This window comes from Gossypium raimondii, chromosome 2 (genome assembly GCF_025698545.1).
Source record: "Gossypium raimondii isolate GPD5lz chromosome 2, ASM2569854v1, whole genome shotgun sequence".
NCBI lineage: Eukaryota > Viridiplantae > Streptophyta > Magnoliopsida > Malvales > Malvaceae > Gossypium > Gossypium raimondii.
Window position 1 is genome coordinate 878,709 of NC_068566.1, and position 27,050 is coordinate 905,758.

The 27,050-nt window shown below is 34.0% G+C and overlaps 5 protein-coding genes, 1 non-coding gene and 1 pseudogene across 6 annotated transcripts; 2 read left to right on the forward strand and 5 right to left on the reverse strand.

Annotated features, from left to right (window-relative positions):
* The first annotated feature begins 1,365 nt into the window (after positions 1–1,365).
* On the forward strand, positions 1,366–3,754 carry LOC105787522 (protein RER1B). The gene is made up of 3 exons (XM_012613953.2): positions 1,366–1,840; positions 3,082–3,262; positions 3,366–3,754. The coding sequence occupies exons 1-3, from the start codon at positions 1,497–1,499 to the stop codon at positions 3,414–3,416; spliced, it is 576 nt and encodes a 191-aa protein (XP_012469407.1). The 5' UTR covers positions 1,366–1,496; the 3' UTR covers positions 3,417–3,754.
* A 550-nt stretch (positions 3,755–4,304) lies between these two features.
* Positions 4,305–7,588, reverse strand: LOC105787523 (uncharacterized). The gene is made up of 10 exons (XM_052627757.1): positions 6,296–7,588; positions 6,070–6,213; positions 5,788–5,965; positions 5,517–5,698; positions 5,102–5,238; positions 4,910–5,005; positions 4,747–4,816; positions 4,592–4,666; positions 4,472–4,517; positions 4,305–4,366 (listed from the first exon to the last, which is right to left on the reverse strand). The coding sequence occupies exons 1-10, from the start codon at positions 7,586–7,588 to the stop codon at positions 4,305–4,307; spliced, it is 2,283 nt and encodes a 760-aa protein (XP_052483717.1).
* A 2,115-nt stretch (positions 7,589–9,703) lies between these two features.
* Positions 9,704–14,461, reverse strand: LOC105787525 (pheophytinase, chloroplastic). Its single transcript, XM_012613955.2, has 7 exons — positions 14,150–14,461; positions 13,945–14,049; positions 12,539–12,677; positions 12,120–12,290; positions 11,003–11,243; positions 10,829–10,920; positions 9,704–10,140 (listed from the first exon to the last, which is right to left on the reverse strand). The coding sequence occupies exons 1-7, from the start codon at positions 14,253–14,255 to the stop codon at positions 9,864–9,866; spliced, it is 1,131 nt and encodes a 376-aa protein (XP_012469409.1). The 5' UTR covers positions 14,256–14,461; the 3' UTR covers positions 9,704–9,863.
* A 1,069-nt stretch (positions 14,462–15,530) lies between these two features.
* LOC105787526 (tubby-like F-box protein 5) lies at positions 15,531–16,544 on the forward strand (annotated as a pseudogene).
* A 220-nt stretch (positions 16,545–16,764) lies between these two features.
* LOC105787527 (anaphase-promoting complex subunit 10) lies at positions 16,765–18,848 on the reverse strand. Its single transcript, XM_012613956.2, has 6 exons — positions 18,596–18,848; positions 18,448–18,508; positions 18,285–18,377; positions 18,082–18,152; positions 17,572–17,676; positions 16,765–17,138 (listed from the first exon to the last, which is right to left on the reverse strand). The coding sequence occupies exons 1-6, from the start codon at positions 18,772–18,774 to the stop codon at positions 17,069–17,071; spliced, it is 579 nt and encodes a 192-aa protein (XP_012469410.1). The 5' UTR covers positions 18,775–18,848; the 3' UTR covers positions 16,765–17,068.
* Positions 18,849–20,210: 1,362 nt separating this feature from the next.
* Positions 20,211–20,284, reverse strand: TRNAN-GUU (transfer RNA asparagine (anticodon GUU)). Its single transcript has one exon. It is a non-coding gene; the product is annotated as a tRNA-Asn (tRNA).
* A 1,133-nt stretch (positions 20,285–21,417) lies between these two features.
* LOC105787529 (U-box domain-containing protein 5) lies at positions 21,418–26,636 on the reverse strand. The gene is made up of 6 exons (XM_012613959.2): positions 26,223–26,636; positions 25,626–25,707; positions 25,243–25,428; positions 24,454–24,561; positions 22,551–23,704; positions 21,418–22,469 (listed from the first exon to the last, which is right to left on the reverse strand). Exons 2-6 carry the CDS (start codon positions 25,686–25,688, stop codon positions 21,710–21,712), a joined length of 2,271 nt encoding a protein of 756 aa, XP_012469413.1. The 5' UTR covers positions 25,689–25,707; positions 26,223–26,636; the 3' UTR covers positions 21,418–21,709.
* Positions 26,637–27,050: the final 414 nt, after the last annotated feature.

Below are 27,050 nucleotides of genomic sequence, written 5' to 3' on the forward strand. Positions count from 1 at the left end.
AAAGGGTTTAAGTAACATTTTTTTTATATTTCATAAATTGTCTAAACACCTCAATTCATGTTGCTTTAGTCTCGAACCCACAATTAGAGGTTTCATGGGTCGGGCCAGGCTTAAGAATGATATTAATATGTTTTATGCTTGTCCAATATTGACTTGACCCAAAATTTTACCTAACTCGCCCATATTTATAAAACTAACTCAGGTTCATTTTAAGTTCGCCCATATTATCTTTTTAAATTTTTTTAAAAATATTTTTATTATTCTAAATTAATATTTAATATTTTAATATTTTTATTTTGTCATCTTAATATTATTTTAATGTTTACATTGGAGAAGTATCATATATTTAGTACAGATTAATTTTTCTAATATGTTAAAAATTATATAATATAAAATATTATACACTTAAAAAAGGGTTTGGTTAGAGCCTTAAATGTTCAAGTCCAAATCAAACCCATATTTTAGATAAGCCTAAATTTTTTGGCCTAAACCTTTTCAAATTTTTAGTGGGCTTTTTGGTTTAAGTGAGTAGCCCGACTCATAAATAGGTATATTCACACTGGCTTGCTTGGAAAATTCAAATGAACCTAAACGTCTTATATCTACAACGATACGACCTGAAATGATTTGAATTGAAATAACCCAAAATTTTTTTTAAAAATAAAGTAGACTTAATTCATAAACAATATGGATTTAGTCTATATACTCTAATTTAATTTAATTTATTATTTCTTTAATTTTTAATTTTCAATCATGATGTATTTAAATTCTTTAGGTCAAATTATGCTATTAATAAAATACTATATGTAACTTATGAATTTAGTTCATATTTTTCAAATTGATCACTTTTAGTTTTATAGTTTTTGAAATTTGAAATTTCAGTTCTATCTCAAAACGGTGGTCGTTGAACTCATTTATTAAAATGACCTTTTTTTTGTGTGTGCGTGTATTATGTGAAAATGACAGGTAGACATAATCCCTAGACTATGATTTTCATTTTAAATTGATTCTCAAAGTTTAAAAACGTTCTAATCACATCTCCACACTTTCAATGCTATGCCAATTAAGTGACAGGTCAGGTTCTAATCGATCAAGCCTATAAAGTACGGGAATGTAATTAGAATGGTTTAAAATTTGAGGACCAATTTAGAGTAAGAGTCATAGTTTGGGGACCTTTGATGCAATGTACTCTAAAAGTGTTACAAACTATTAAAAGGCCCGAGAAAACGGGCCACAAGGCCCAAAATCCAAGAAGTTTCATCTCTCTTTAACGGCCACTTTGTTTGCCACGTAGCTCGTCACCTTTTTCCGTACAGAAAAATTAAAAAATCCATTTTACGCAGTTATTAGAAAAATAATTGAAAAACCAGAGAATCCAATAAAGTATTTGCTGAAAGGCCCTTACCCAATTTTCAACTCGAAAACCCTAAAAACTGTTAACTCTCAAAGACTCGAGCTTTAACTTGCAAAATCACCAACTATTTGTTTTTTTTGTAATGGAGGGATCGGAAAATGACGGAAATGTTACGCCGATCGCGACGTGGAAGACCGAGTTCTCGAGGAAGTTTCAGTATTTTCTCGACAGGTCAACACCACACACGATGGAAAGGTGGCTGGGTACATTGGCGGTGGCGATGATCTATGTTTTGCGGGTTTACTACGTTCAAGGGTTTTATGTAATTTCATACGGTTTAGGGATTTACGTATTGAATCTCTTGATTGGGTTTTTATCTCCTAAAGTTGATCCTGAGCTTGAAGCTTTGGATGGTGCTTCGTTGCCAACTAAAGGTTCTGATGAATTCAAGCCTTTCATTCGTCGTTTGCCTGAATTTAAGTTCTGGTAAATTTCTTAATTTGGTGTTTTCTTGGATGTTAGGTATTAACCGTTTTATGGTTTCCTTTCATTTCTGCACAAATTAAGATTACATTGGAAAATTCCTGGGTCTAATTATGGTTTTAGTCATTTTACAATGTTGAATTTTGAAATATAATCCTCCTAATTTGACATAATTTGTTCTGCTAGCCTTACACTGTTATTAGTAGGTCCTAATTGATAACACCAGTAGTTGCTGCCTTAAGGTGATGGTATGGAATTATTTTACTGTTATTCGATTGCACAGTTAGAGCAATGCAGAAATGTTGTCAATCATTTTCGACCAATAATAAAATTTGATGTTATTTTTAAAGAAAAATCCATGTCATAACAACTAGCGTAGTTTACCAATTCAAACCTTTTATTCATTATTTACATGAGTTTAAGTTCTAATTATTCCTTATTTTGATGTTTTCTTGTAATGTATTAAATTTCCTTTCATTTTTCCCAAATTAAGACTATATTGGAAAATTTCTGCTTACATCTGTTTTATGGGATAAATTAGTATCACGTGGCACTTTTTACTAATGATACATGTTATTAGAATTTGGATACCGTTAATTGGGAGCTTTTCCATATCAGTTGGAGGTGAACTTATCTGTCTTGCATAGACATGGACAAATCCTAAAATGCTTAGATGAGTGTTTCATACTGTTTGAGCTACTTTGCAGCATCCAGTAACTGGGCTTTTCATGTTGTTTGATTGTAAATTGATTTGATATGCGGTTCTTAAGAAGTTGCTTAATTTCAATTTATCCATTATGCGTAAGTTTTATGGGCTTTCTGTCATGATTTTAGTAAAAGTTTAGCTTAACGTGAGTGTTTTCCACTATATTTGAGCTAGCTTGCAGCATTTGGTCACTGGGTTTTTTATGTTGTTTTGATGTGTGGTTCGTAGGAAGTTGTAGCTTAATTTCAATTTTTCCCATTTATGCAAGTTTTTAAGGGATCTCTGCCATAATTTCTGTAAAAGTTTAGCTTAATGCAAGTTTTTTCTACCATTCAAGCTTAGCTTGCAGCATTTGTTCACTTGGTCCATGATGTTATTTTGATTGTGTATTGGTTTCTTGTGTGGTTCTTAAGAAAGTTGTAGCTTAATTTTGAATTTGTTCCATTCATGTAAGCTTTTAAGTTGTCGACTTCTGTTCTTTTTCCTTGTACACAGTTTTGAAGTAATATTTTCACTAAATATTCATTCGTGGTCTAAGGTATGCCATCACAAAGGCCTTTGTAGTTGCATTTGTATTGACTTTCTTCTCCATGTTGGATGTACCTGTTTTCTGGCCAATATTGCTATGCTACTGGATTTTTCTATTTTTCCTCACAATGAAACGCCAAATTCTTCACATGATCAAATACAAATATGTTCCATTCGACATTGGGAAACAGGTATTAGTTTAGCTGACTAACTTCAGTAAGTTCCCTTTCGTTTTTTTCTTTCAATTTCTTCCATTCTTCTTGAAACTTATAGTATGTCTGTTCATATCGACAGAGGTATACCAATAAGAAGTCTGCAAGTAGTAGTGGTACACCAAGAAACTGAAGGGTGATGACAAAAGTGAAACTTGGTTAGCTAACTTGTTTTTGGTTGCTTTTAGTTATCCCAAAAGCAAAACAGAACATGCATGTGTTAAAGTTTAGAAACTTTCTGGATAGGATGTTAAGGTTTTTAGTTCGGGGTTGTTGTCTATGTAGTTGACTACTTGTACCTATACATACTGTTATGTGGTAAAACTAGGCAAAAATAGAAGGTTTTTAGTTTGGGCTCTCATGTATGTAGTTAACCACTGTTATATGTACTGAAGAGGCTATTTTCTCAATGTGTGGTCATACTAGTTGATAAATATAGCCAAGAAACATATCTTGAGACATTCTTCTTTATGTTCTTCCCTCCAAACTTTTCTCTCTCATACATGTTTGATAGTGTTATTACCATTGTAAAGTTCGTGACACAAATCTTCGAGGAACTCAATTACTCAGCATCTGGTTTAAATATGGCTTATGCACAAATCTAAAGGAGCCTTGATTTTCATATCTTTTAAGGATGAGTGGAGGGGGGGGTGTTCACTTCAAAAACCCTCACCCTTAAACTATCATGTATGCATGTATGACACAATAGTAGCCAATGTTGTGGGGACTCGAACTTAGAAAAAAATGAATATACGTGAGTTGGACATTTACAAGTATGCTCGCACTCGAGTTCAAAGTCCGTGAAACAAATATGCAAAATTAGAACTGCATTTCATTCATTGATACAAGTCAATATGCTTCTTCTGTTTGATAATTGAGCTCCATTGTTCTTATCCAAAACCTAAAACCCATTGTGATAACAATACTTCTACCACAATATTTGCAGTAAAAGCTCCTATTCTGAAAATTTCACTATTTACTGCAGCAAAATGATTTGAACCAAAGCATAGTTAACCTAATATTACACAAACTGATTATTACCAGAACTCTTCCTATATATGCCTATAAACTTGGCCACAAACTCTGCAAAAAAGAAAAAGAAAAAAAGAGAGAGCATAAACCTAGGATTCTTATCAAACTTTTAAGACAAGACGTAATTAAAGCATCATAAGAACAGACAGAGTTTACCTTCTAGTTTCAACAAAGCACTTGTTCCTGTTGGGAGTCTCTTTTCCTATAATAACAAACTTGAGTTAAAACTTTTGCCTGTCTGCAAAACAAGAAGACAATTGCAGGAACTGAACTTACATAGTAACCATGCCAGTAATAAAGTTCCCTTTTTAAACCAACTTCAACTTTCTTAAGAAACTCTTCTACCAGCTTCTGCAGCATGTTAAAAAACTATCAGAGAAAGGGATTCTTTGCAGCTTTTATTTTTCTTTAAATGGTTTCAAATTCATCACCTGGAGGACCAGTTTAGGATGAACAAAGTCCCCAAGAAGCTTTTGAAGCTTAAGCCTTACAAAAGGTAACCTGAAAAAATCATGCATACATATAAAGTGTCATTGTTGTTCTTATTTGAAATCAAGAGGGTGTTTTCGGAACAGAAAAGATAAAAGAACTTGCCTTTTATGCGATGGATCGGCCAGGATTTCAGTTGCAAGTTCTGTCAAGACCTCTTCCCATCCGAGTGGAATAGGTTGGTCATCAGCAAAAGGATAGCTGCAATTGCAGGGTATATCACATTCACATCTAAGAACAAATATGGAGCCTTTATATCTTAAATCAATTTATTGGAGATTTGCTTTAAGTTCTTACTTGTGTGCTTTGCAGGCTTCAAGTGCCATGATTGCTTTCCTCAGGTTTTGCTTTGATTTGGCAGCAATCTTTGCAGCAAAGTTCATATGTAGTTCAAAGTCTTCTTTCCTTGCAATTTGGATAAGTATCTCCATGACCTGCAGAATCGACAGTCGTAGCAGTGACACGATTAGATCTTAAAGCATTTTGTAAGGAATGTTATGATCTGATCAACCCTATACACCAACATTTCACATGCCTGAACTTAGCCAAAAGATTCATCATTATGATACCATTGCAATACAAGCATATTCAGTCTTCATATCGAGGAGCTCGGAAAGGCCGAGGCGGGTCCATCCCGTAATACAAATTGGAAGCAAACCGAGGTATGTTGATATAATATGAATTATACTGCAAAACTTGTAGGAATACTTACTTCATGTGTTGCCGGGGCATCTACTTTTATAACTTTGCAGCGACTCTTTACTGATTCTAGGATACTTATGTCATCTTCACAGCAGATTATGAATTTACACGAATCCGAATGACAGTCCATGATCCATTTGATCAAGTGATGAATATTCTCTGGTGCCTTGTCAACATCATAAAGAACTAAAACTGAAAATATACATAGAAACCTCATTAGCTACAAGTCGATTGCTTTACATACAAGAAACTAAAAAAGGAAAAAGAAAAAAAAGCTAAACCTTTGAAGTTTATCTTGAAATAATCATTGCTGACTTCTGGGATAGTGGTAAAATTGGTGCTTATTTCCTTAACTAATCCCATTAATGCATATTTCGCATTTGTTTCCAAGTGTACATTAAGCTGTACATGATGAGCACTTGAAGCAATTGAAACATGAACTTGCTTTGGCTTTTTTTCCTATCCACATATTCAAATCATAAAGATGTCAAACTCTAGAATCAATGGTGATACTGTCATCTTCAGGCTATATATATGTATGTATATATATATTATATTTTTACCTGAACCTGGAATTGCCTTAATTCATGAGATACATTCCAGCTAGCGTCACCATACATTTCGCGCAGGGAAGCCATTGTTAGTGCTTTTTTCCCTGAACCAGATGGTCCTTTGAGCAATATATGAGGACAATTCTCATGGGATGCCTAAAAGTTTAGCGTAAAACATTACGTTTTCGTATATCGAATAACTTGCATCATATGAAAGACTTTTAGGGGCAGGACTTACACTTACTAGTTGCTTCAGAAGCTGAGTTTCTTGTTTGTGACAGGTGAATCCGTTCAAGGAAGCTGGTTGGTATTTATCGGCCCAAAACTGCCTCAGTTTTTCGACAACAAATGCCTTCCCAATGAACGAGGCCTCATCGAAGGATTGTGTTTCTCTTTTGGGTGATTTTTTTGAGGTCCTGCAGGATCCTCTCCTCATTACACATCCAAACCAGGTTTCGTCTTGCCTCTTTCGTCTATTGGCTGCAAACTTCTCCGAGTTTAAACTACTCCCACTAGTATCACTAAGCTTGGAGTTTAAACTACTCCGTCTGCTAGTAGCTGAACTTGGAGTCATAGTTGTTCTTGATAAACCGGTGTTTGACCGAGCTTTTGGATCGATATTTCGGTTGGCCATTATTCGTTGATGGGAAGTGGGGTCTTTTCGGGGCAACAATGGTGGCTTGGGGACAACATGGTTTCCGAAGCCACCATTGTTTGGCAAGCCTTTCTTCTGCATTGCCAAAGCTGCAGCATCACGAGAAAAGAAGATATCACCAGGTGAAATGGACTCTGTGCTTTCGAGAATGGCATCATTATATGTAGGACTTTTAGGAATCTTTGCATTTGCAACTATTTCATTGATTTCACCTACTGATTGTTGTTTCCCGAGGGAAGCTTCTCTTTGCTTACGAAACATGTTCCTTCCGATTGGTGACGGTGTCCTCTCCCCTCTTTGTCTCGGCGGTGCAGTCACTGATCGACGATAGTTTGATTTTGCACTCCCTCTACCACCCTCGATAAGCTGCCCGATCATTTTTATTTCATCTCTTGTAGGAGATCTACAACTTTGCTTCATGTTTAAGCCAGCAATCTCACCATTTCCCGTGCCATCATTCAATGTATGCTCCACTCTCCCCTGTTTATAAGGAGAGACATGCCGCCGATGCTCGGGTTTCGGCAAGGGGCTTATGTTCTGACCATCATCCCTTCGTGTCTTGTAAGGAGACTTGCTGCTTCCATGTCTCCTTAAAAGTGGATTAGTTCTAGGAGGAGACCCTTTATCATAATCAACCTTCAGAATCTGTCTTCGGCTCAGTTTCAAAGGACTAAGGTTTCTCGGAAAATTGGACTTAATGTTATCCGCTTCGACAAGATCTGATGTCCCGTTGTTTTGGTTATTATGATCATGCCAGGGACTTTCTTGCCACTCAGTCTCCGTATCTGACGGCTCGTATCCACTCCGCCTTTGCTTCAATGGAACTAACACATGAGGCTGGCCACCTTTGCTATTGCTCCTTGACAAGCTCTCCATTTCTATGAAACCTGAAACCAAAACTCTTAGCCAACAGGTACTTTTCTCTTTCTCATACCGGTTTTAAGACAATGTTTAATAATGTCTGAAAGATCATCCAAAGAACCATGAGCTAAGATGCTCATTAAATTCGTTGAATCCGGTGATTACAAAGCATATGCATCGTTGAAGACTATGGCCATTGAAATGGACAGTTTTAAAAATAACATTTTTATTAACTAATTTCACAGCTTCCTTATTCTTTAGTTTCCTGTAATTTCTAAGCTTCCTTGTCTCATTCTTCACTGCCAGTGTCGTATAAACGACCATTTCTATACTAATAGATGCTCTTGTTGCCTATTAAAGGTTAAACTACACTAGTAGTCACCCAACTATTAGTAAATATTTTTTGGTCACTCAATTATGAAAAGTTACATAATGGTCACCCAATTATTAGTAAGGTTATTTTTTGTCCACCCAACAGGAGAAGTTACAGAAATGGCATAATAGCAATTTAATCCTCAATATTTATAAATTACATTAATTTAGTCTTGATTTAAAAAAAATTAATCCTCAACATTTACTGTGTGCAATTTGCTCTTTTTTTTTTGTAATTTTGCTTTTCTTTGTAACATTGAAGATTAATTTTAAAAAATGAAAAAGTTGAATTGGGTGTTACCATTTCTTTGTACATTTTCAATCAAATTTAGCTGATAAATTTGTTTTTAAGCTTCTTAGGTGAAAGAGTTACAAAGGAAAGCAAAATTGTAAAAAAGATCAAATTACATCATGTGTAAATGTTGAGAGTTAAATTTTTTTAGTATCAAGGTTAAATTGATTGAGTGCTAAAGTTGTTATTATGCCGATTTTTAAAGCTTCCATCACCGGTTAATTGGTGACCAAAAAGACAAAATTTGAATAGTTGGATGACTAAATAAAAAATTTACTAATACTTAAGTGATTATTTTATAACTTTTTCATAATTGAATGATTATCAATAAAAAATAGTTTACCTTAAAATGTTATTATTGTGTATTAGAGTGAATTGAGTTAAAATTTGATTTCTCTTTAAACAAATATTGTAGTATCAGTCGACAATGTTTTTGGAACTAAGAAAACAAGGTCAGCATCTTTTGGTTGTATTTGTCTGTGTTTTTTAGCTGTAAAAAAATTACCCAAGGTGTTGCAAAAAACATTAAAGACAACTTGAAATATTGTCATTTAGATTGCATACAAGGCCTTCCAAAAATAAAATATATTCCATTTGACCCTAAATGCTTTTGTTTGGATTATTTAAGGTTAGGTTTCGAGTTATTCTTGTTTGAGATTTGAGTTGTTTGGATTATTTAAGATTATTTATTCCGGTTATTTCAAATTTGGGTCATTTTGGATTTTAATTAATTAGGATTCAAATTGAATAGATAAATATTATTAACTTTCTATAATCAAATCAAAATTGAGTCGATCTTATATTCAAATTAAGTTTTTAAGTTCGGGTCAGATGATGTAGTATCTTAAATGTAAAGATCTTAAATGTAAAGATATTGCTATTTAATGGGACAAAAGTGCATAAATTACAAATTTTTATTTGACAATTTCCTAAACTAAATATGTTCCGATCAAATTTTAATTTTAAAAGTGCTTTTAATAAAAGTAAATATTTGATGTATTATTCATGCTTAATCTCCTACACTGTTAATGAATCATAGCAAACGAGATGTATAAAACTACTAAGGAAGCTCTCGTGGTAAGAGTCGAATTGTATTTTGTTTCTTTTTCTTAAAAATGGGTAAATTAATCCATATGCATTTGATCAATGAGTAAATTGATTATTTCTGTTAAAAATTTCATCCATGTTTACTATTAAAAGTTTACGTAGCTAACAGAATAATCAAAGAGTTACACATGATGTGCAATGTATACCTCGTGCTGACATATAATGATCAATTTTTAACAGTAAAAATAGATAAAATTTTTAATAGAAAGATCAATTTACTCTTTGATCTACTGTACAGGGACTAATTTTCCCGTTGTTCTAGTAAAGAGAACAAAATGCAATTGACTCCTAATATGGGATTCCATGGTATTTTTACTGCAAAGCAACAATTTGTTATTAGTATTACCAAAAAAAAGAACTTGTAATAAACAATTATAAACTGTCTTGCATATACATGAAAAATGGATTAATATGGTGAGATTCATGGGTTTAATTCAATCAATGTATTTACAATTATATTACAAGTAAATCCTATTACCAAAGAGTGATTAGATATAATGTCATAAAACTGGGTATCTTTCACACTGTTTGGAGAGAAGAAGCTTTTTTTGCTATAGTTGATAACCAATCCACCAAAGCCTTATTAGCAAGTTCTGGGACTTCATCGTGCGGACAGTGTCCCGCCTTTAGGTTTACGAGTGTCGTGTTCGGGTAGAATTCTTTGATCCTGTTAGCCTTTGCCGGACCGACCCAAGGATCTAAGTCACCCCACAGCAACAGCAACGGACATGTTAGCTTGCTCAAGAAACTGTCTAGGGTGTACTCGGTTTGATTCAGCATGAACCGTGTCATTAACCTGCGGTTAACCAATGGGAACAAACAGTGAAATCGAATGAAGGTGGGATAAAACGCATATGAACCGGTGGCAACAGCTCATTTTTCCAAGTTTTTTCATGTATTAAGGGTTAGGGAAGAAGCTAAAGATGAATCATAAATTTTTGGAGGGTCAAAATGTAAAATTATCATTATATTAACTTGTAATCTTTTAATACCATTTCTGGGCGGCGGCGGCCTCCCTGTCTACGCCCCTATTAGGGGGCTTTATATTCCTATAATCACGTTTGAATATGCTTCGGATATGGGGTTCCAACATGATTACTTTGAGAATTTTGTCCTCTCTACTAAGAAAATGTGTAAATTAATTATTTTACATTAGATCAAAGAGCAAAAGAGTCCTATTAAAAATTCATCTATTTCTACGGCTAAAAACTGACCTATGTACGCCAGCATGCCACATGTAACTATCTAGTTATTCCGTCAGTCATGCAAGTTTTTAACAGTAGAATTGGATAAATCTTTTAACAGAAAGTATCAGTTTGCTCTTCAATCTAAAATATAGGGACTAACTTGTCTATTTTCTTTATTAAAGGGCATAAAATGTAATTTAACTCCATGGTACTTTTACCGTTTGAATATGCTTTGGACATGGGCTTCAAACACTGAATACTTTGAGAATAATAAAAGAGTCGGAACAACGTAGATACCTATAGTACACTTCTCCGGCGTTGGGATCATCCGCAGGCATTTTAATGGATTCCACGAGATAATCATCCACATTGGAGGTATTGATATATACCTGCATTACGAAAACGATGCGATATTAAAAATGTACGATAATCAGTGAAGAACCTGATTAATTGAGGCTGCAAGTAACGTGCATTTTTTAGGACGGATTCGATCCGAGTCGGTTGCTTCGCTTGCCAGAACAAAACCTGAAGGACTACACGTTGGAAAACTTCCTTCAATGGCTTTAAAACAAACTTCTGCAGGAATGTTTCCTCAGATTCCGTGGTTTTAGCCTTCGTGTCTCCAAACTGTCCTGCGGAATTCAGCAATGCCAGGCCAACCACTTGTTCAGGCAACCCCACCGCTGCAACCAAAGCCGTGAACCCTCCAAGACTGAAATTTACAATGAACAAAAGACTGTCACAAGGGATGCATTTATCTAAATTCGCAGATAAAGCAACAATGGGTGCCTAGTATGAGAAACCTTTAAACCCGACTCGGAGGATGAATATATCCTCATCATACAGCGAAACAAAACCAGCAGTCAAGTAGGTTACTTTTGATCTTATAGAAATTGTAATCTAATACATCGGTGATCATTCGAAGATACATGAACAATCGGTACCAGCTTGAGGGACCAAACCGAATTTTACGGCCGAGAAACTCATTGAAACACGAAGAACGAAAGTAAAGCTCACAGCAAGCTTTATACTAATGCAAATTTCGGAATTTTGGCGGTAAAGCTGAAGCTCTTCGCTTGGAAACTACATCAATTGGGTAAAAGTACCATGGGGGCTCTTGTTTTAGGAGTTGGATTGCATTTTGTTCCTTTTACTCAAAAGATAGGCAAATTAGTCCTGGTACATTAGATTAAAGAGCAAACTAGTTTTTCTGTTAAAAAATTCATTCATTTTTATGGTTAAAAACTGATCCTTACATGTCAGAATAAGGTACACGTGGCTATCAAGTTATTTTGTCAACTACGCCAGTTTTTAACAATAGAATGGATAGAAATTTTTAACAGAAAGGATTAGTTTGCTCTTTAATCTCACGTATAACGACTAATTTATCCATTTTTTGAGTAAATGGGACAAGATGCAATTTGACTCATACTATAAGAGCCCCTATGGTACTTTTACCGCATCAATTGTCATCAAAGCTTCATGTTCAGTGGTTATTCGGACTCGTATGCTGATAGCATTTAAAATAACCGTGCAGTTAAGATTATAAGTCATGAGAAATAACTATTAACTGGTTCTCAATTGCTACCTGTTTCCGACTAAAACAGTTGGCTCTTTTACGACCTCCTTCAAAAAATCGACAACTTGATCTCTCCATATCATTGCATCGTACTCAATAATCGCTTTCTCGCTCCACCCAAATCCTAGCAAGTCTATGGCATAAACTTTGTAGTTTTTAGCCAATTCAGGTATGTTGTACCTAAAAAAGTTAGAAAAATATAATGATCATTTAAGGCACATATGATGTAGAACCCGAGATCACAACACCGTTTCGAGCCTCTAATTCTCCTCGTTCCACTTTCACCAGAAACTGTGATTAAATATAAAATCGAAAGGTACACTATTTACAATTCAAACAACTGAAAATTGATCCGGAAGTAGTTCGGGTCAGTAGCTACTCAAACCCTTTTCAACTACTCGGATTTGTATGAGCATTAGATAGCAAACCTCCAATGGAAAGCTGAAGCACCAAATCCATGAATAAGAACAATAGGGAATCCTTCTCCTTGTACTACGTAATGTATTTTCCGACCACGCCATGTCCAAAAATTGTATCCATCTGGCTTGAACGGTAATCTCTCCACTCCTAAACAAACAAACAAAAAAAAAACCCCAAAATTCAGCAAAAGAAAATCATGAAAATAGATCGAAATTCTTTGTTCTTGAAAGGAAATGTATATTCCCGAAATGCAGCTTAGGTACAACAATCTCAACTTTAAACTGCCCTATGTGAACAAAACCTAGTTATGGTCCAACAATAGTTTGGTCTTAATCTAAGACAAAACACATAATTTCTCAGCTAAAGACTGCCCTATGTATTTTCCAACCGTGCCATGTCTGGAAATTGTATCCGTCCGGCAAAAAACCAAAATTAAGCCAAAGGAAATCCCAAGAATATAGAAATATTCTTTGTTCATAAAAGGAATTCTATATTTCCAAAATGCAGCTTAGGTACAATCTCAACTCTAGACAGCCCTATGTGAAACAAAACCTAGTTACGGTCCAACAATAGGTTGGTCTTAAACTAAGATAGAACACAATTTCTCAGCTAAAGATTGCCCTATGTATTTTCCGACCGTGCCATGTCCAGATATTGTATCCGTCCGGCTTGAATGGCAATCTCTTCCCAGAATTCTATATTCCCAACATGCAGCTTAAGTACAACAATCTCAATTCTAGACTTTCCCATGTGAATAAAACTGAGTTATGATCCAATTGGCCTTAATCTAAGACAGAACACACAATTTCTTTACTAAAGACTGCTCTATCTATTTTCCGCCTGTGCCATGTCCAGATATTGTATCGTCCGGCTTGAACAGTAATCTCTCCAAAGAATTCTCTATTCCCAAAATGCAGCTTAGGTACAACAATCTCAACTATAGAATGTCCTATGTGAATAAAACCTAGTTATGGACCAACTGGTCTTCATCTATGACATCACAATTTTCTCAGCCAAAAAACTACTACTTCTGCAAGAACCCTAATTCCATTAAACAAACACAGAGTTCAAAAAGCAAAGAACAATTTAACCAGTGGTTAGAAAGGTTAAAATATGCCACAAGTCCCTGTACTCTTCAAGAATTTGGAATTTAGTACCTATACTTTTATTTTCAGAAATTTAATCCTTTTAGTTTCCAGATTACAAAATTCAAGTATAATCGTTAACACTGTTGTTTTTCTTTGGTTAAGTGTGACATTTTGAAATAAAAAATAATCAGTAATTAAAAAAAATGATGCTATAATGATCTGAATTTTAAAATCTAGAAAAGTAATTCCTGAAAATAAAAATATCTAAATTTACAAAGAGTAGAGGGAGTGATGGCATATTATAATCTTTAAAATGAAAAACTAACCTTGAACAGGTTCACTGGTCAAAGAAGATCCCATAACTGAGACACCAGATGCCACAATCCCCTTCAAAGCAAAACCCCTCCTGTTTATCATCTCACATTTGCTTCCTTCAAGTACAATGGCAGATTAAACAATAAAATAAACAAAACTTCCAATTTTTTAAAAAAGAAGAAGAAGAAGAGGATTTTGAGCTCAGAATCAGCTTACTTGGTTGAAAATTGATTCTTGAAGGAGCAAAGAACCTGCTAGAGATTGGGTTTAAAATTTGAGTCCTAACTGAAGGTGAGACACCACATGAAGAAGATGAAGACATGTTTTCTAAAACTAAAACCCCCTGAAACTAACAAAGGAGAGGCCTTTAATTAATGGCTGAGAAGGGGAAAAATGGGGTTTTTAAGAACATGAATGAGAGACATTGAAAGATACAAAAGGATGATATTTAAAGACATGGTTTTTAAAGGTTTAAGGTTCTAAGCCGGCCATTTCTGTGGTTGCTGTAACTTTGAGGAGTTGTGGCTAAGTCCAAGCCATGCACCGGAGTTTTGATTTTTTTTCCTCTATAAATCTTTCCAATTTTCAGACATTTTTAGATTATTTACGAGGTTTTTTACTCTATTTGTTGCAATTACAAATTACAATTGATTACACAATACTGAAAAATCTCGAAAAATTCCATGTCCATATGAATCCAAAGGGTGCCTTTGAAAAGGAATTCCGCACACATATCTTGCTGAACAATTAAAAAAAAGTCTAATTTTGATTTTAATCCCTTTCTATATTAAAATTTGATATTTAATATAAAATGTCCTATTTTTAGTTAATTTTTTGGGGATAAGGATTTTTAAAATTTGTAAAATTTCCAATAATTTTAAGTTTTATTTACGATTTAGTCTTTGAACTACACCCATTTTTTCAATTTAATATTTATAGGCCGATCAACGCTTAATCAATGGCCACATCATCAATATGCATGACATGTTTTATTTGTTGAATATGCTACCTATTTTTTAAGACCATCAAATTTTGGACTAAAACCATAACCAAGTAATAGTTTAATTACCAAAATGGAATAAAATTAAATTTCAAAATGAAAAATAAATATAATTAACAGTTTAAATCATGAATAAAGTCGATTTTTGAATCAAAGCTATAATATTTCAAAGATGAACTGAAGATGCGAAGCAGGAATTTTGCTATACACTTGAAAAAAAGCTATACCAAAAATTCTTTGAAGATTAAATTTTGTATCTTTCATAATTAAGTGACTAAAAGAATTTTACTAATAGTTAAATGATATTTTATAATTTGTCGTAGTTAGATAACAAAAAAAAATACTAATAATTAGATGACTACTAGAGTAATTTACCTTAAAATATTTTGTTCGATAGTCTGCCCTTTGTTATTGTAAGGTTGTGAAACATAGTGTGCCATTTTCTTTGGGGTTACTCAGCTTTGTAGTTGTTTCACATCTTTTTAGCCTAATAATGTGTTCAAACCTTAGAAACCTCATTGAAGATATTGACTATTATGAAGCTTCCTTGCTTTTTGAGAGTTAAGTCACTTATGTTGCTTCTTCGATTTACAGCTAATGGAGAGCGGTAAATTGCTGTTGGCGGCAAGAAGGGTCCGAAGAGCAACGTTCACAGACTTCATTATATCGTTGGCTGCAGATGACTTTTTGAGGGCGAGCAACACATATGTCGGTAAACTAAGGCAAGTCTTGCTGTAAGTTTCTTTGATCTCTCTTCTTGTCCATGATGAACACATTGAGATTTCTTTTCAGGTCTAAATTTTTGGGTACCAAGTTCACCATATTCGACAGTCAATCGCCTTGTGACTCGATAATCCCATCAACTTCCCGATCAAATCTTAGATTCAATTTCAAGCAGGTTTCTCCAAGATTACCGGCATGCAACTACAGCATAGGTGGCATTACCTATGAGCTCAACGTACTTTGAGCACAAGGACCAAGGAGAATGCATCGTTTTTTGTACTCAATTCCTGTCTCAGCTATTCAGGAAGGAGGCACTGCTCTGACACCATCAGCATTTATGCAATCCTTCGATGAATTGATGATAGACATCATCTCCCCAAGGCTCCCGGCCACACTGGTATTCTCTCTTGGCTCAGGAGAGCCGTTAACCCTTAAAAACAAGGCTCCTATGAACAGTTACAGTGCTGGTGCCTTAACTTCAGAGGGAGTGTGACCATGGCTTCTGTTAAGAATTTCCAGCTTGTTGCAGCTCTTGATCCATCTCATAACATATCACCTGAAGAGCAAGAGAAGGTAGTCTTACAGTTTGGGAAAATCGGAAAGGATATCTTCACCATGAATTATGGATACCCTCTATCTGCTTTCCAAGCCTTTGCAATCTGCCTAAGCAGCTTCGACACCGAAGCGGCTTGTCAATGATCACTATTGGTTAGAGATCCCAAACTAGCCTTGTATGTTATTTTATCATCTTAGAATCAAATCTAAGCTAACAACAAATTCTTATATCCACTTGATTTGTTTTGGGGGACAAACTCTATTTGTACACACTTGGGAGCTTCCTTACTTTAGTATCATCCCAGCCGAAACTCATCTGAACCGAAAATGAACCAAGGCCTACAATACAATCAGCTGCCTTACTAAAGCAATGCCTGGAATCCAGGGACCTTTCAACATATATGAGAGCAATATTCCAAAGTATACCAGATGATTTGAATCTCAAGTTGGAATATGCATTCCCAACTTCAATATTTCAAATGATGATAAAACTTTGGATTAAATACGATATATGACATGGGAACACAAGGAAAAAGGAAATTGGTGTGCAGAGTGACAAATCAAAACATATATGGACTTTTCTTGAATAATAGAATGTCACAATGTCTAAAGACAGAGGAAAATGATCAGAAAAGAACCCGAAATGGGATACTATCAAAGCTAGTACCATCTGAACAGCACAAGCACAAGGGAGTGAATACTGACAATATCATTCTCTTTTTGTTCCTACCAACATTGAGAGATTTACAGACTCCTCATAGTTCTAACGAGCTCGGTTCTCTTCAATCAGAGACAATATTCTACATTTCATATGCCATGTTCATTTCTACCCCAAGCTAGCTATTACGTCACATCTATTACCTCACAGTGGAGTATGTAATGAATTCCCTTGACGTAAACTGGAATGGTTGGTGTGGAATAGGATTCCTGCAATGGAGCATTTAAACATCAAAACAAGTATAAATAAAAACATTGGTGATCCAAAATGGTAAAAGTACTATGAAGGCCTTTGTACTAGGAGTCAGATTGCCCCTTCTACTAAAAAAATGGGCAAATTAGTCCTTATACATTAGATCAAAAAGCAAACTGGTCCTTCTGTTAAAAATTTCATCCATTTTTACTGTTCAAGATTGGTCCCTGTATGTTAGCTATGCTAGTTTTTAACAATAGAAATGGATGAAATTTTTAACTGAAAGGAGTAAATAATTTACTTTTTGATATAACATACAAGGAGTAATTTGCCTATTTTTTGAGTAAAGGGGGCAAAATGCAATCTAAGTCCTAGTATAGGGGCCTCTACGGTACTTTTACCTTCAAAAACTTATGCACAAAAAAGATGTTTATGATGTATGGTACATACGGTCGAGGTCCATAAACTTTGATTTGGCGAACATGAGTATCTCTCCCGTTAAGGTGATTTGACAAAACCACAATTTGCAACATAAATGTACTGACAAAAGTTTCACTGCAAGACATTTTCATTAATCAATCAGTATACAAAATAAATCTCTGCTTGCTAAGTGCAATTTTCTCGATAATTATGTAGTATATGCATCTTTGTGCTCAATTTGCAAACTGTTTATATTAACTAACAGCAGAATAGCAATATAGAACTAACTATTAACATTGTTACTTAAACAAACAAGGATACAAAATAGTGAAACATCTCCGTTTGTTTTGACTTTTGATCCATACTATGTCTTCAATGGCACTCCACATGGTACCAAAGAAGTATTTCCAAAGATTTTTGAAAAAAGCAATGAATTAGTATCTTAAACAAGATTAACAGCATAGCAGCCAACAAGAGAAACAAGATCGATTCAAATCATTCAAAAAAAGTTGCACTGAAGCAAGCTTTTTTCTCACTCACCGAGGATCATTTCCAGATAATGAAAGATAAACCCAACCAGTAGGCTTGACAAGTTCCACAGTTTTAATCTCCTATAGAGAAACATTCACATACAAATTAAACAACATCGTAAAGATCTTACAACCACTATTCGAAATGAAAAAAGAAAAAAAAAAAAGACACAACAACAACAGCAACAACAAAGAAGATAGTACATTATATACCTTCAAGTTATGAAAGCCATCACCAGCTCGAATAGAGATCTTACTTGGTGTGTAGCTCTCATCAAGCTTGAAATCCACATAAAGTACAACTAGCTTCAAAAACCCATCATCAAGAGTTAATAAAAAAAACTTTGATTCAAACAAAATCAAAATTCTCCATTACCTGCAACTTAACTTTCTTCTGGAACTGAATGTTAACTAAATGAGGCTGGGCACCATCTGATCTGAAAAACCAATTAAAAAAATGAAAACAAGTGAGAATCGAAAGTAAAGTTGGGTCAAAATTGGGAACAGATTTACGTGTTTTTAACTGCCAATAGGTTTCGAGATTGTCGTCACGGAGAGAAGAGACGCCATTGCCAGTTTTACAAGAGCTGACACTCCAAGCTGCTTTTTTGCCCATTTCTCTCAGGTCATCTTCAACGATTAGGTGTTGGTTTCCTCCTGTGATCTTCCCTTCTTCTTCCGATTCTGAAGATTCCGTAGCCATTTTTGAAATTGAAAAACCCTAATTTTATTTTCTTTTCAAAAAAATATCCCCGTTAATGCTAAAAGCCCTCCCAAAATATAAACAGCCATTTAAAAGTTAGGAAAACAGGATTGGTGTCTAATTAAATTATTGTTATTAAAAAGTTATTTTAATTAAACATTAAAATTAATTGTTATTAATAAAATTTAAAAACTACAATTTTTTTCAAAATGGTATATTTTACCTAAATGATTATAAAGAAGTGACATAACTGAAAGAAAAATTAAATATAAAAACATATTGGAGGACTTATTTAAAATGTAGCAAAATTGTACGTTGAATTATTGAATATAAGCAAATTGGAAGGACTTATTATGAAATATAAATTGTAGAACACCACTAAATTTTATATAAGATTGAGGAGGGTTTATGTTGTAATTTTCCCCATGAATTATTTTTTATTTTCATGCAACATGCAAATTTTTATAATAAGAACACATTTGAAATTTAAGTACCTTGATATAAATATATATATATATATATATTTATATATATAATATAAAAATAAAAGGTAAACTGCATTATTAGTCACCCAACTACAGTTTTTTTCATTTTTGATCACCCAATTATGAAAAATTATAAAATTATCACCTAACTATTCATTTTTTTTTGTTACCATCTGGCTAACCTGAAAATGAAAACACCCAAAAATAAAAAATATTTGGATGACCAAAAAAGACAAAATTGACTAATATAGTTGCATGACCGTTTTGTAACATTTCATAGTTGGGTGACCAAAATAAAAAACAAAAACATAGTTGGGCGACTATTAATGTAGTTTACCCAAAAAATAATTAAATTTTAGTTGAAATGTTGGAAAACATGGTGTTTAAATCCTAAACTTTATTTTAAAATAAAAGTAAATTTATTTTAAAAAGAGATAAAGCAACGTTTAGATCCTAAACTTTTTTATTTACATTAGTCTTGAAATTTGATAATTGTTTTCAATTTTATCCCTAAATTTGATTTCATTGTGTGATGATATGACACTCTAAGATTGTGTTATCTCATCACCTAATTTTTTGTATTTTTTAGATTTTATATAAAAATATTAAATCTCAAGCGATGATGTGGCACTTTGAGCAAGTAACATGTCATCACACCTTAATATAATCCAAGTTCAGGGACCAAATTGAAACAAATTGTCAAGTCTTGAGACAAATGTGGATAAAGAAAAGTTCAGGGGCTAAGTTGAAAAAAAAAACCCAAAAGCACTAAAACCATAATTAAACAAGAAAATTATTAAATAGAACCAAAACCATAAATAAACAAAAAGATTCTAGTCACCTAATTATGACAAATTAATATAAAGAAGTCAAATTTTAGAAGGACTAAAGCCTGAATTAAACCAAAAGGACTAAAACCAGAATAAACCAAAAGTTTCAGAAAGACTAAAACGCTAGAGGGAGGGGTCGAACCTCCGACCTTATGGTTAACAGCCATACGCTCTAACCGACTGAGCTACTCCAGCACGTGATCAAAAATCAAACCTATTAAAGTACGTATGAATATATATGTATGCTTGTGTATTATCTGAGTGTTCTTTTTATACAGCTTGAAGCTCTTTGATCAACATATAAGGTTATTTATATACGTATATACACCAAGTTCAATTTCTACATGCAGACTCTGTTTATAAATTATTAAAAAGGAACCCAATATCTTTGGCTATAGTTGCCAGTAATGACAAAGAAAAATTAGGGACTATATAAGATTTAGCAATAACATCCAAGGATCAAGAGTGCAAATAGCTTGAATAATTAATGTGTGTATTGAAGGTCCTTCATTAACTTTATATGGGGTATGCATGTCACCAAAATTTAGATACCTAGCTATCAACATTAAGGCTCCTCAATCCTCACTAACCCCACCATTGGGGCTATTGTCATCAATGCCAATTCATTGAAGTAACCTACCAACATCCATGTATATATCTATAGATATATGCCAATTCATTTAAGGCAACCATGTTTAACACAACAGTAAATATACATAATATCATCTATATATAAGAGTGAACTTGGTAAAACTATTATGGTAACATTATATTAAGAGTCGAATTATATTTTATCCTCTACTTAAAAACATAAATTAGTTTCGCACATTAGATAAAAAGCAAATTAATCCTATTAAAATCCCATTAATTTCTATTATTTATGATCACGTATTACTATTTGGTTACTTGAATTAATTCCTCCACGTAAAAAATTCATCAATTTCACCGCTTATTAGAAAATTTTCTATTTCTTATGTTAAAATTTCATTTATTTTACTTGAATTAATCCTTCCATGTTAATATGAGTTACACATGACACGCAAAGTGTTATTGTCTAGTTGCTCCATTAATTGCGTCAATACTTAACAATAAAAATGGATGGAACTTTTAATAAAATCAAGTTACTCTTTGATCTAACGTACATAGACTTGTTTGTCCATTTTAAGTAAAAAATGACAAAATACAATCTAACTTTCAATATAGGGACCTCCATGGTAATTTTCCACATGAACTCCATTTTAACTACAAAAATTATATATATATCATTTCATGTGTATGTATGTATGCATGCATGCCTAAGAAGGTAAACAGATACCTAGATTTGTAGATACAAACAAAAATTCAACCACTTGCTGGAAAACTGTACATTCATAAGAATTATACAATCAGGATATGACATAAGATATATCATACAAATAATCATAAATCAAACCTAAGAAACTAGATCGTGGTAATTAGTACTGTTCGAGCCGGACAAAATCATTTACCAACTAACTACATTTAGTTACAATATGATGATATCGGTTCCTCAAGTCTGGCAAGCAAAGTGTGTCCCAAAAAAGGGGAAAGAATCTTACCAGGGAGGATGTTTGTTAACCCGAGCATGAGAAAATCCGAATTTCATTTCTTCTTCTTTTGTGCACTGGATCTCGAGAACATAGATAGTTTGACTCCGAACAATGACTTATGAGACTTTTTGTCTTTGGGATAGTTGTTGGCATCTTCGGAAATGACATTGTCATATTGAAGATGTTCTTGTTCATCATCATCATGGTTCGTATCTCTAAGTAACCGTAGCAATTCCATTGCGCTTGCCTTTCCTTTATCACTCCCGTTGACAGATACATCGAAAAGGGCAGGGAATATATCGCATTCATCCATTACTAACTGACAATATTCAACGCGTTGCGAGCACAATGCGAGAAGAATAGCCAGCGCATGCTCTTGGTCCTCTTGAGTGCCGGTCTCGATTAACATAGCAATAGAAGTAATACATCCTGGAGTTTGAGTAATAGAAGCCCGGGCTTCTTGGTTGTTGCACAAGTTTCTCAGCACTACTATGCAGTGCCTTGCGAGAGAAGCATCTTCTAGGAACGGGACAAACTTTGGGATGCATTCAAAAGATGCTAAATTGGAACAAATATCGTGGCTCGAGGACAGATTGTGCAAAATTTTAATGACTCGTTCCTGGAATGCTGTGATCTTAGAGTTGAGAATATTTAAAATGGAAACAAGAGCACCAGATGCAGCAATCTTAGACCAACAACCGCTATTGCCGGACAGTACTTCAATAATGTCAAGAACCTCTTTAGTCACTTCTGAGTCGAGAGATGATGATAGCAGGCTATATGCATCTTCATTTAAGTACCTTATCCCGCTCCTGCATGAGGCTCAAGGAATGAAAATGTAAAAAATAAAGGTAAATCATGGTACAGATGCAGCACATGCATGAATTCATTACCTGTGTTGGCTCACATAAGTCAACAACAACTCAAATCCGGCTCTTTGTGCTCTACTATTGTGCATATCAAGAGCAGAGCTCAAAAATTCAATCAACGGTTCGATGAAATTCTTGGATGACAAGGACATACAAGCTAATTCGTCACGTTTCAAATGGTTTCTCATATCTTCAACCATTTCGTATTGTGATTCCCAATCAAACTCGGGAAGCCTACATAGAGACTCCAAATTCATTTTACTTGCATTGCGAGGATTCTGATATTGGCGAAGATCATCACTGCCCCGCTCCGGTTTCAAACTTAACCCATCTCCAATCTTGTTGCGTGATCCATCAGAAGTATAGCTAGTATCTAAAGATCCAAGTGATACATTGCTGATGTCAACCGGGAAGCGCATATCATATATAGAACTACCAAAACTAGCTACGGAAGTGGAAGAATTTTCCAACAGCTGAAGCACATCTGACTGCAAGCTCGGGTCTTGAATAGTGATTCCATACTTCGCACACCATTTTGATATCAGATCCTTCATGACAGTATTTGGTGTCAATGACAAATGAGCCAGTTTCGTTTCGGATTTTGGACATGTATCATTACCATCATCGAACCACTTTTGGATCCAAAACCTTTCGTATGTTTGTCCCGAAGCAATAACAACAGGATCATACATCAATCTTAAAGATATAGGGCATTTAAATTCCTCAGGTGGTATTAATCCGCTTAACTTATCAGCTTCAACATCGTGCTGCTTATACTCCTTGTGAGATGCCACATCGGGTACATTACTGGGGTTATTAACCGTAAAAGCTCCTTCATTACGATCAACCGTTTTGTCTGTTTGCTCCCCGATAATCAAATGACCATACTTCCTTAACAGATACAAAAGATACTTCAAGATTTTCTTCTTTTGTATGTCAGTATCTGCGACCTTTTCCATCAACTTCTTAATGGATCTTTTCTCTATCAAGATGGCTTTTGAAGACGTAATATGAAGTCGAGATGCTGCCTTTTGAAGAGCACTCATTTCAAGAAGTTCCATTGAATCCGACGTTGTTGCTCCCTGATGAAGCAATTCTCTAACAACCTTTCCAGCCTCTTCTTCGAATTTATCAGGGACGAAACACGCAGCTCGAAGATCATCAACAATTTGAGAGATCTGCACTGACATTCCATTATCAGCTTAATCAAAGAACTTGACATATGGAAAAAACGGTATCTAAAACAAAAGGGTTAAAGTGCCTAGGTGGTCCTCGTATTATAGGGACTGGATCAATTTAGTCCCTATACTATAAAAAAGAATCAAAAAAGTCCAAATTGTAACAAAGTTAACATTTACCATATAAAAACTGTCTTGAAAATTTTTTTTCAATTGCAGTTCAATTTCAAACAAAAGATTTCATTTACAGAACTATAAAAACTTTAAAAATATTAACTTTGTTAAACAATAAACGTTAACTCTATTTCAATTTAGCCTTATTTGATTCTTTTTAATAGTACAAAGACTAAATTGATTTATTTAATTGTAGAGGAACTAATTTGATCAGGTCTCTATAATAGAAGGACCTCTCAAGTACATTCACCAAAACAAAAGTATAATTGATTTGGCAGTAAGGTGGCTCCAGGCCCTATTGGAGCTAGTTTTATGCAAAAGTCACGGTTGCTTTTCATGAATTTGTAAACTTTCAAGGGAACAAAAAGCAAGAAAATATGAACCCTGTCCGAGTTTACAAGTTATCCAAACGTTATATTGGCCATGTTGGACCATCCTCAATCACTAAACTAAGATTGCCAACAATAAATAACGACAAGCTAATTAAAGAACAAATGGGATTTGATCGATCATTTTCAGACCACTTGCTTGGGGCAATAGGAAACAAGAACAATAAGACATGTAATTTGACAAACCTCGACAGCAAGCATAACTGGAACCATACTCTGAATTTGGCATAAACCTTGTTCCAAAAAATTCTTTGATTTTTGACACCTCGAAACTATAGCATCTGTTGTTATTGCCTGAAAGTGATTAAGGAGAACTATCAACCAAAGGGTATAACTTGGTCGATCAAATGAGCAATAAAATAAAGAGAAAGGAAATTTTCTATTTAAGCTCACAAACACCAACAAAACATTTCCATGGAGGTTCTATTTCTATAAAAGAGGCCAATAATGAAAAATTGAACTCTTTGGAAGACTACAAGATATCATCAGATTGTTAAAAGTATCACAGAGGCCCCTATAGTAGGAGTCAGATTGTATTTAGGCCCCTCTACTCAAAAAATAGGCAAATTAGTCCCTATATGTTAGATCAGGGAGCAAATTGATCCTTCTGTTAAAAATTCCATCCATTTCTACTATTAAAAACTGGTCTCTTAACGTCAGCACAAGTCTGGTTATTCCGTCAGGGATGTCAATTTTTAACAGTACAAATAGATAAAAAATTTAAAAGAAGTGACTAATTTGCTCTTTGATCTAATGTGCAGGGACTAATTTTCCCATTTTTTGAGTAGAGGAGGCAAAATGCAATTTGACTCCTAATATAATGTCCTCTATGGTACTTTCATCCATCAGATTGTTATAAAAGAAACAGTCATGCAACAGCCAGATTGTAAACTCATACTTGTTTTAACAAAAACCCGAAATAGCAATAAACTCTTCCTTCATAATCAGTAAGGCAATAACCACAAAAATACACACCAGATACAGTTTACTCGATTCGTTGCAGTACTGAAGGAGCAACTTTGCTCTCTCAAGTGCATTGTTCAATGAGCATAGTGCCTTTATTCCCAAGGAACATCTAGGTCGAGCAGCTTCAATCTCCGGAAATATCTTTAAAATTCTATCAACAAACTTCCTAAGCTCTGTGCACATCAAGTGGTGCACCTACAATCAAAGCATACCATATTAGACGAAGATCAAACACCTTAAAACAAACATGGTATGATGATATGATCCTTAACATATAAGCAAAAAAAAAAAAACACAAACAAATGCATGTAATTATTCCCCGTTACGATCAAACTATACAGTAGATTCCAAGTTAGAACAGAAAAAAAGTGAAACGAACTCGAAAATAGTACCTTAAAGGAACTAGGATAGGAGTCAAATGGAGTCTCCCCTGCTTCAATAGCATCAGTCCCCATTCAATATATATATCCCTGACTATATATAAACAAAGAACACAAGTCAAGTAATTAAACAGATCAAAAACTGCAAACAAGCTATAAATGATGAAAATTGAAAACCCTTTTTTTCTATATGATTCTAATGGTGACATTTTTAAGTGTAGCCCAAAGATTTGCATTAACTATGCATCTTTAGCTCATAGACTTTGTGCTAAACTTCAGTCAATGAAGAAAGATACGATATATGTATGAATATATATATATCAACCAGGCCTCTGTACCCCACCATATAAATGATTAAAACCCTTTTACTATATTGATTCATATGGTGACATTTCTAAGTCCAACTCTATGATTTTTGCATTAATTATACATCTTTAGCTCATAGACTTTTTACTAAACTTTCAGTCAATGAAGATAGATATAAAAGAAATGACAAACATAACAAATTTGAAGCATGAAGATGCAATATTTTTCTTGAAAGACACTAATTTTGAACTTAAATCATGATAACAAAATTTATGGGATTTGTGAAACAAATTAGGGAATTACCTTTCTTGTGAAGATATAGAACAACCCCAAATGAGCAGAGAACTTGAACCAGTTGAATCGAAGACTCTATTTTTAAGCAAAAAATAAAAAATAAACACAACCAAATTTAAACGAAAAAAATTACAAAGAAGAGAATTTCAAGCCAAAAAAAGCAAAATTCTTGCAGCTCTACCATAGATGACTAAAGTGAAAAGAAAACAATAGTTCAAGTAAAGCTTTAAAGATGAACAAATCGATTGCATAATCTTCTTGCTTACAAAAAAAAACAGCTTTTAAATTTTTTTTTTCAATAACCCAACAAAAAATAGTGAAATATTTAGCTGTTTAGAGCTCTTCAAAGATAAGGCAAACAAGAAAACCAAAAACCCAACAAAAAAAAATCTAATCAAAAGCTGTAAATAAAGCTGCTTTTTTTTTTTCTTTTGGACAATGAAAAAGCCTTTGCAAAGAAGACGATAATGATATTTAAAAGAAAAAGAGTTTCTTAATTTTGATTATTTTTTGGGGGAGAAATAAAATATATATATAAAGACCCGTCAACTGGCTATCTCCACTCATAATTTTTAGGTTAAATTGCACCCAAGATCACTGAACTATTAGCAAGTTTATGTTTTGGTCAATTAATTTTAAAATGTTAGAAAATGATCACTAAACTATTCAAAGTTTTCATTAAGTTACTGAGCTGTTAAAATTATTGTTGTATGACCTTCTCCTTCCCCTTCTTTTCTAGAGTTTGGTTTTTCTCATGAAACAACTTTCTTTTTCGATTTTGACACAGGCCGTCAAATACTTAAATATAAGGTATGTTCTTCTACTCGTCAATAGATA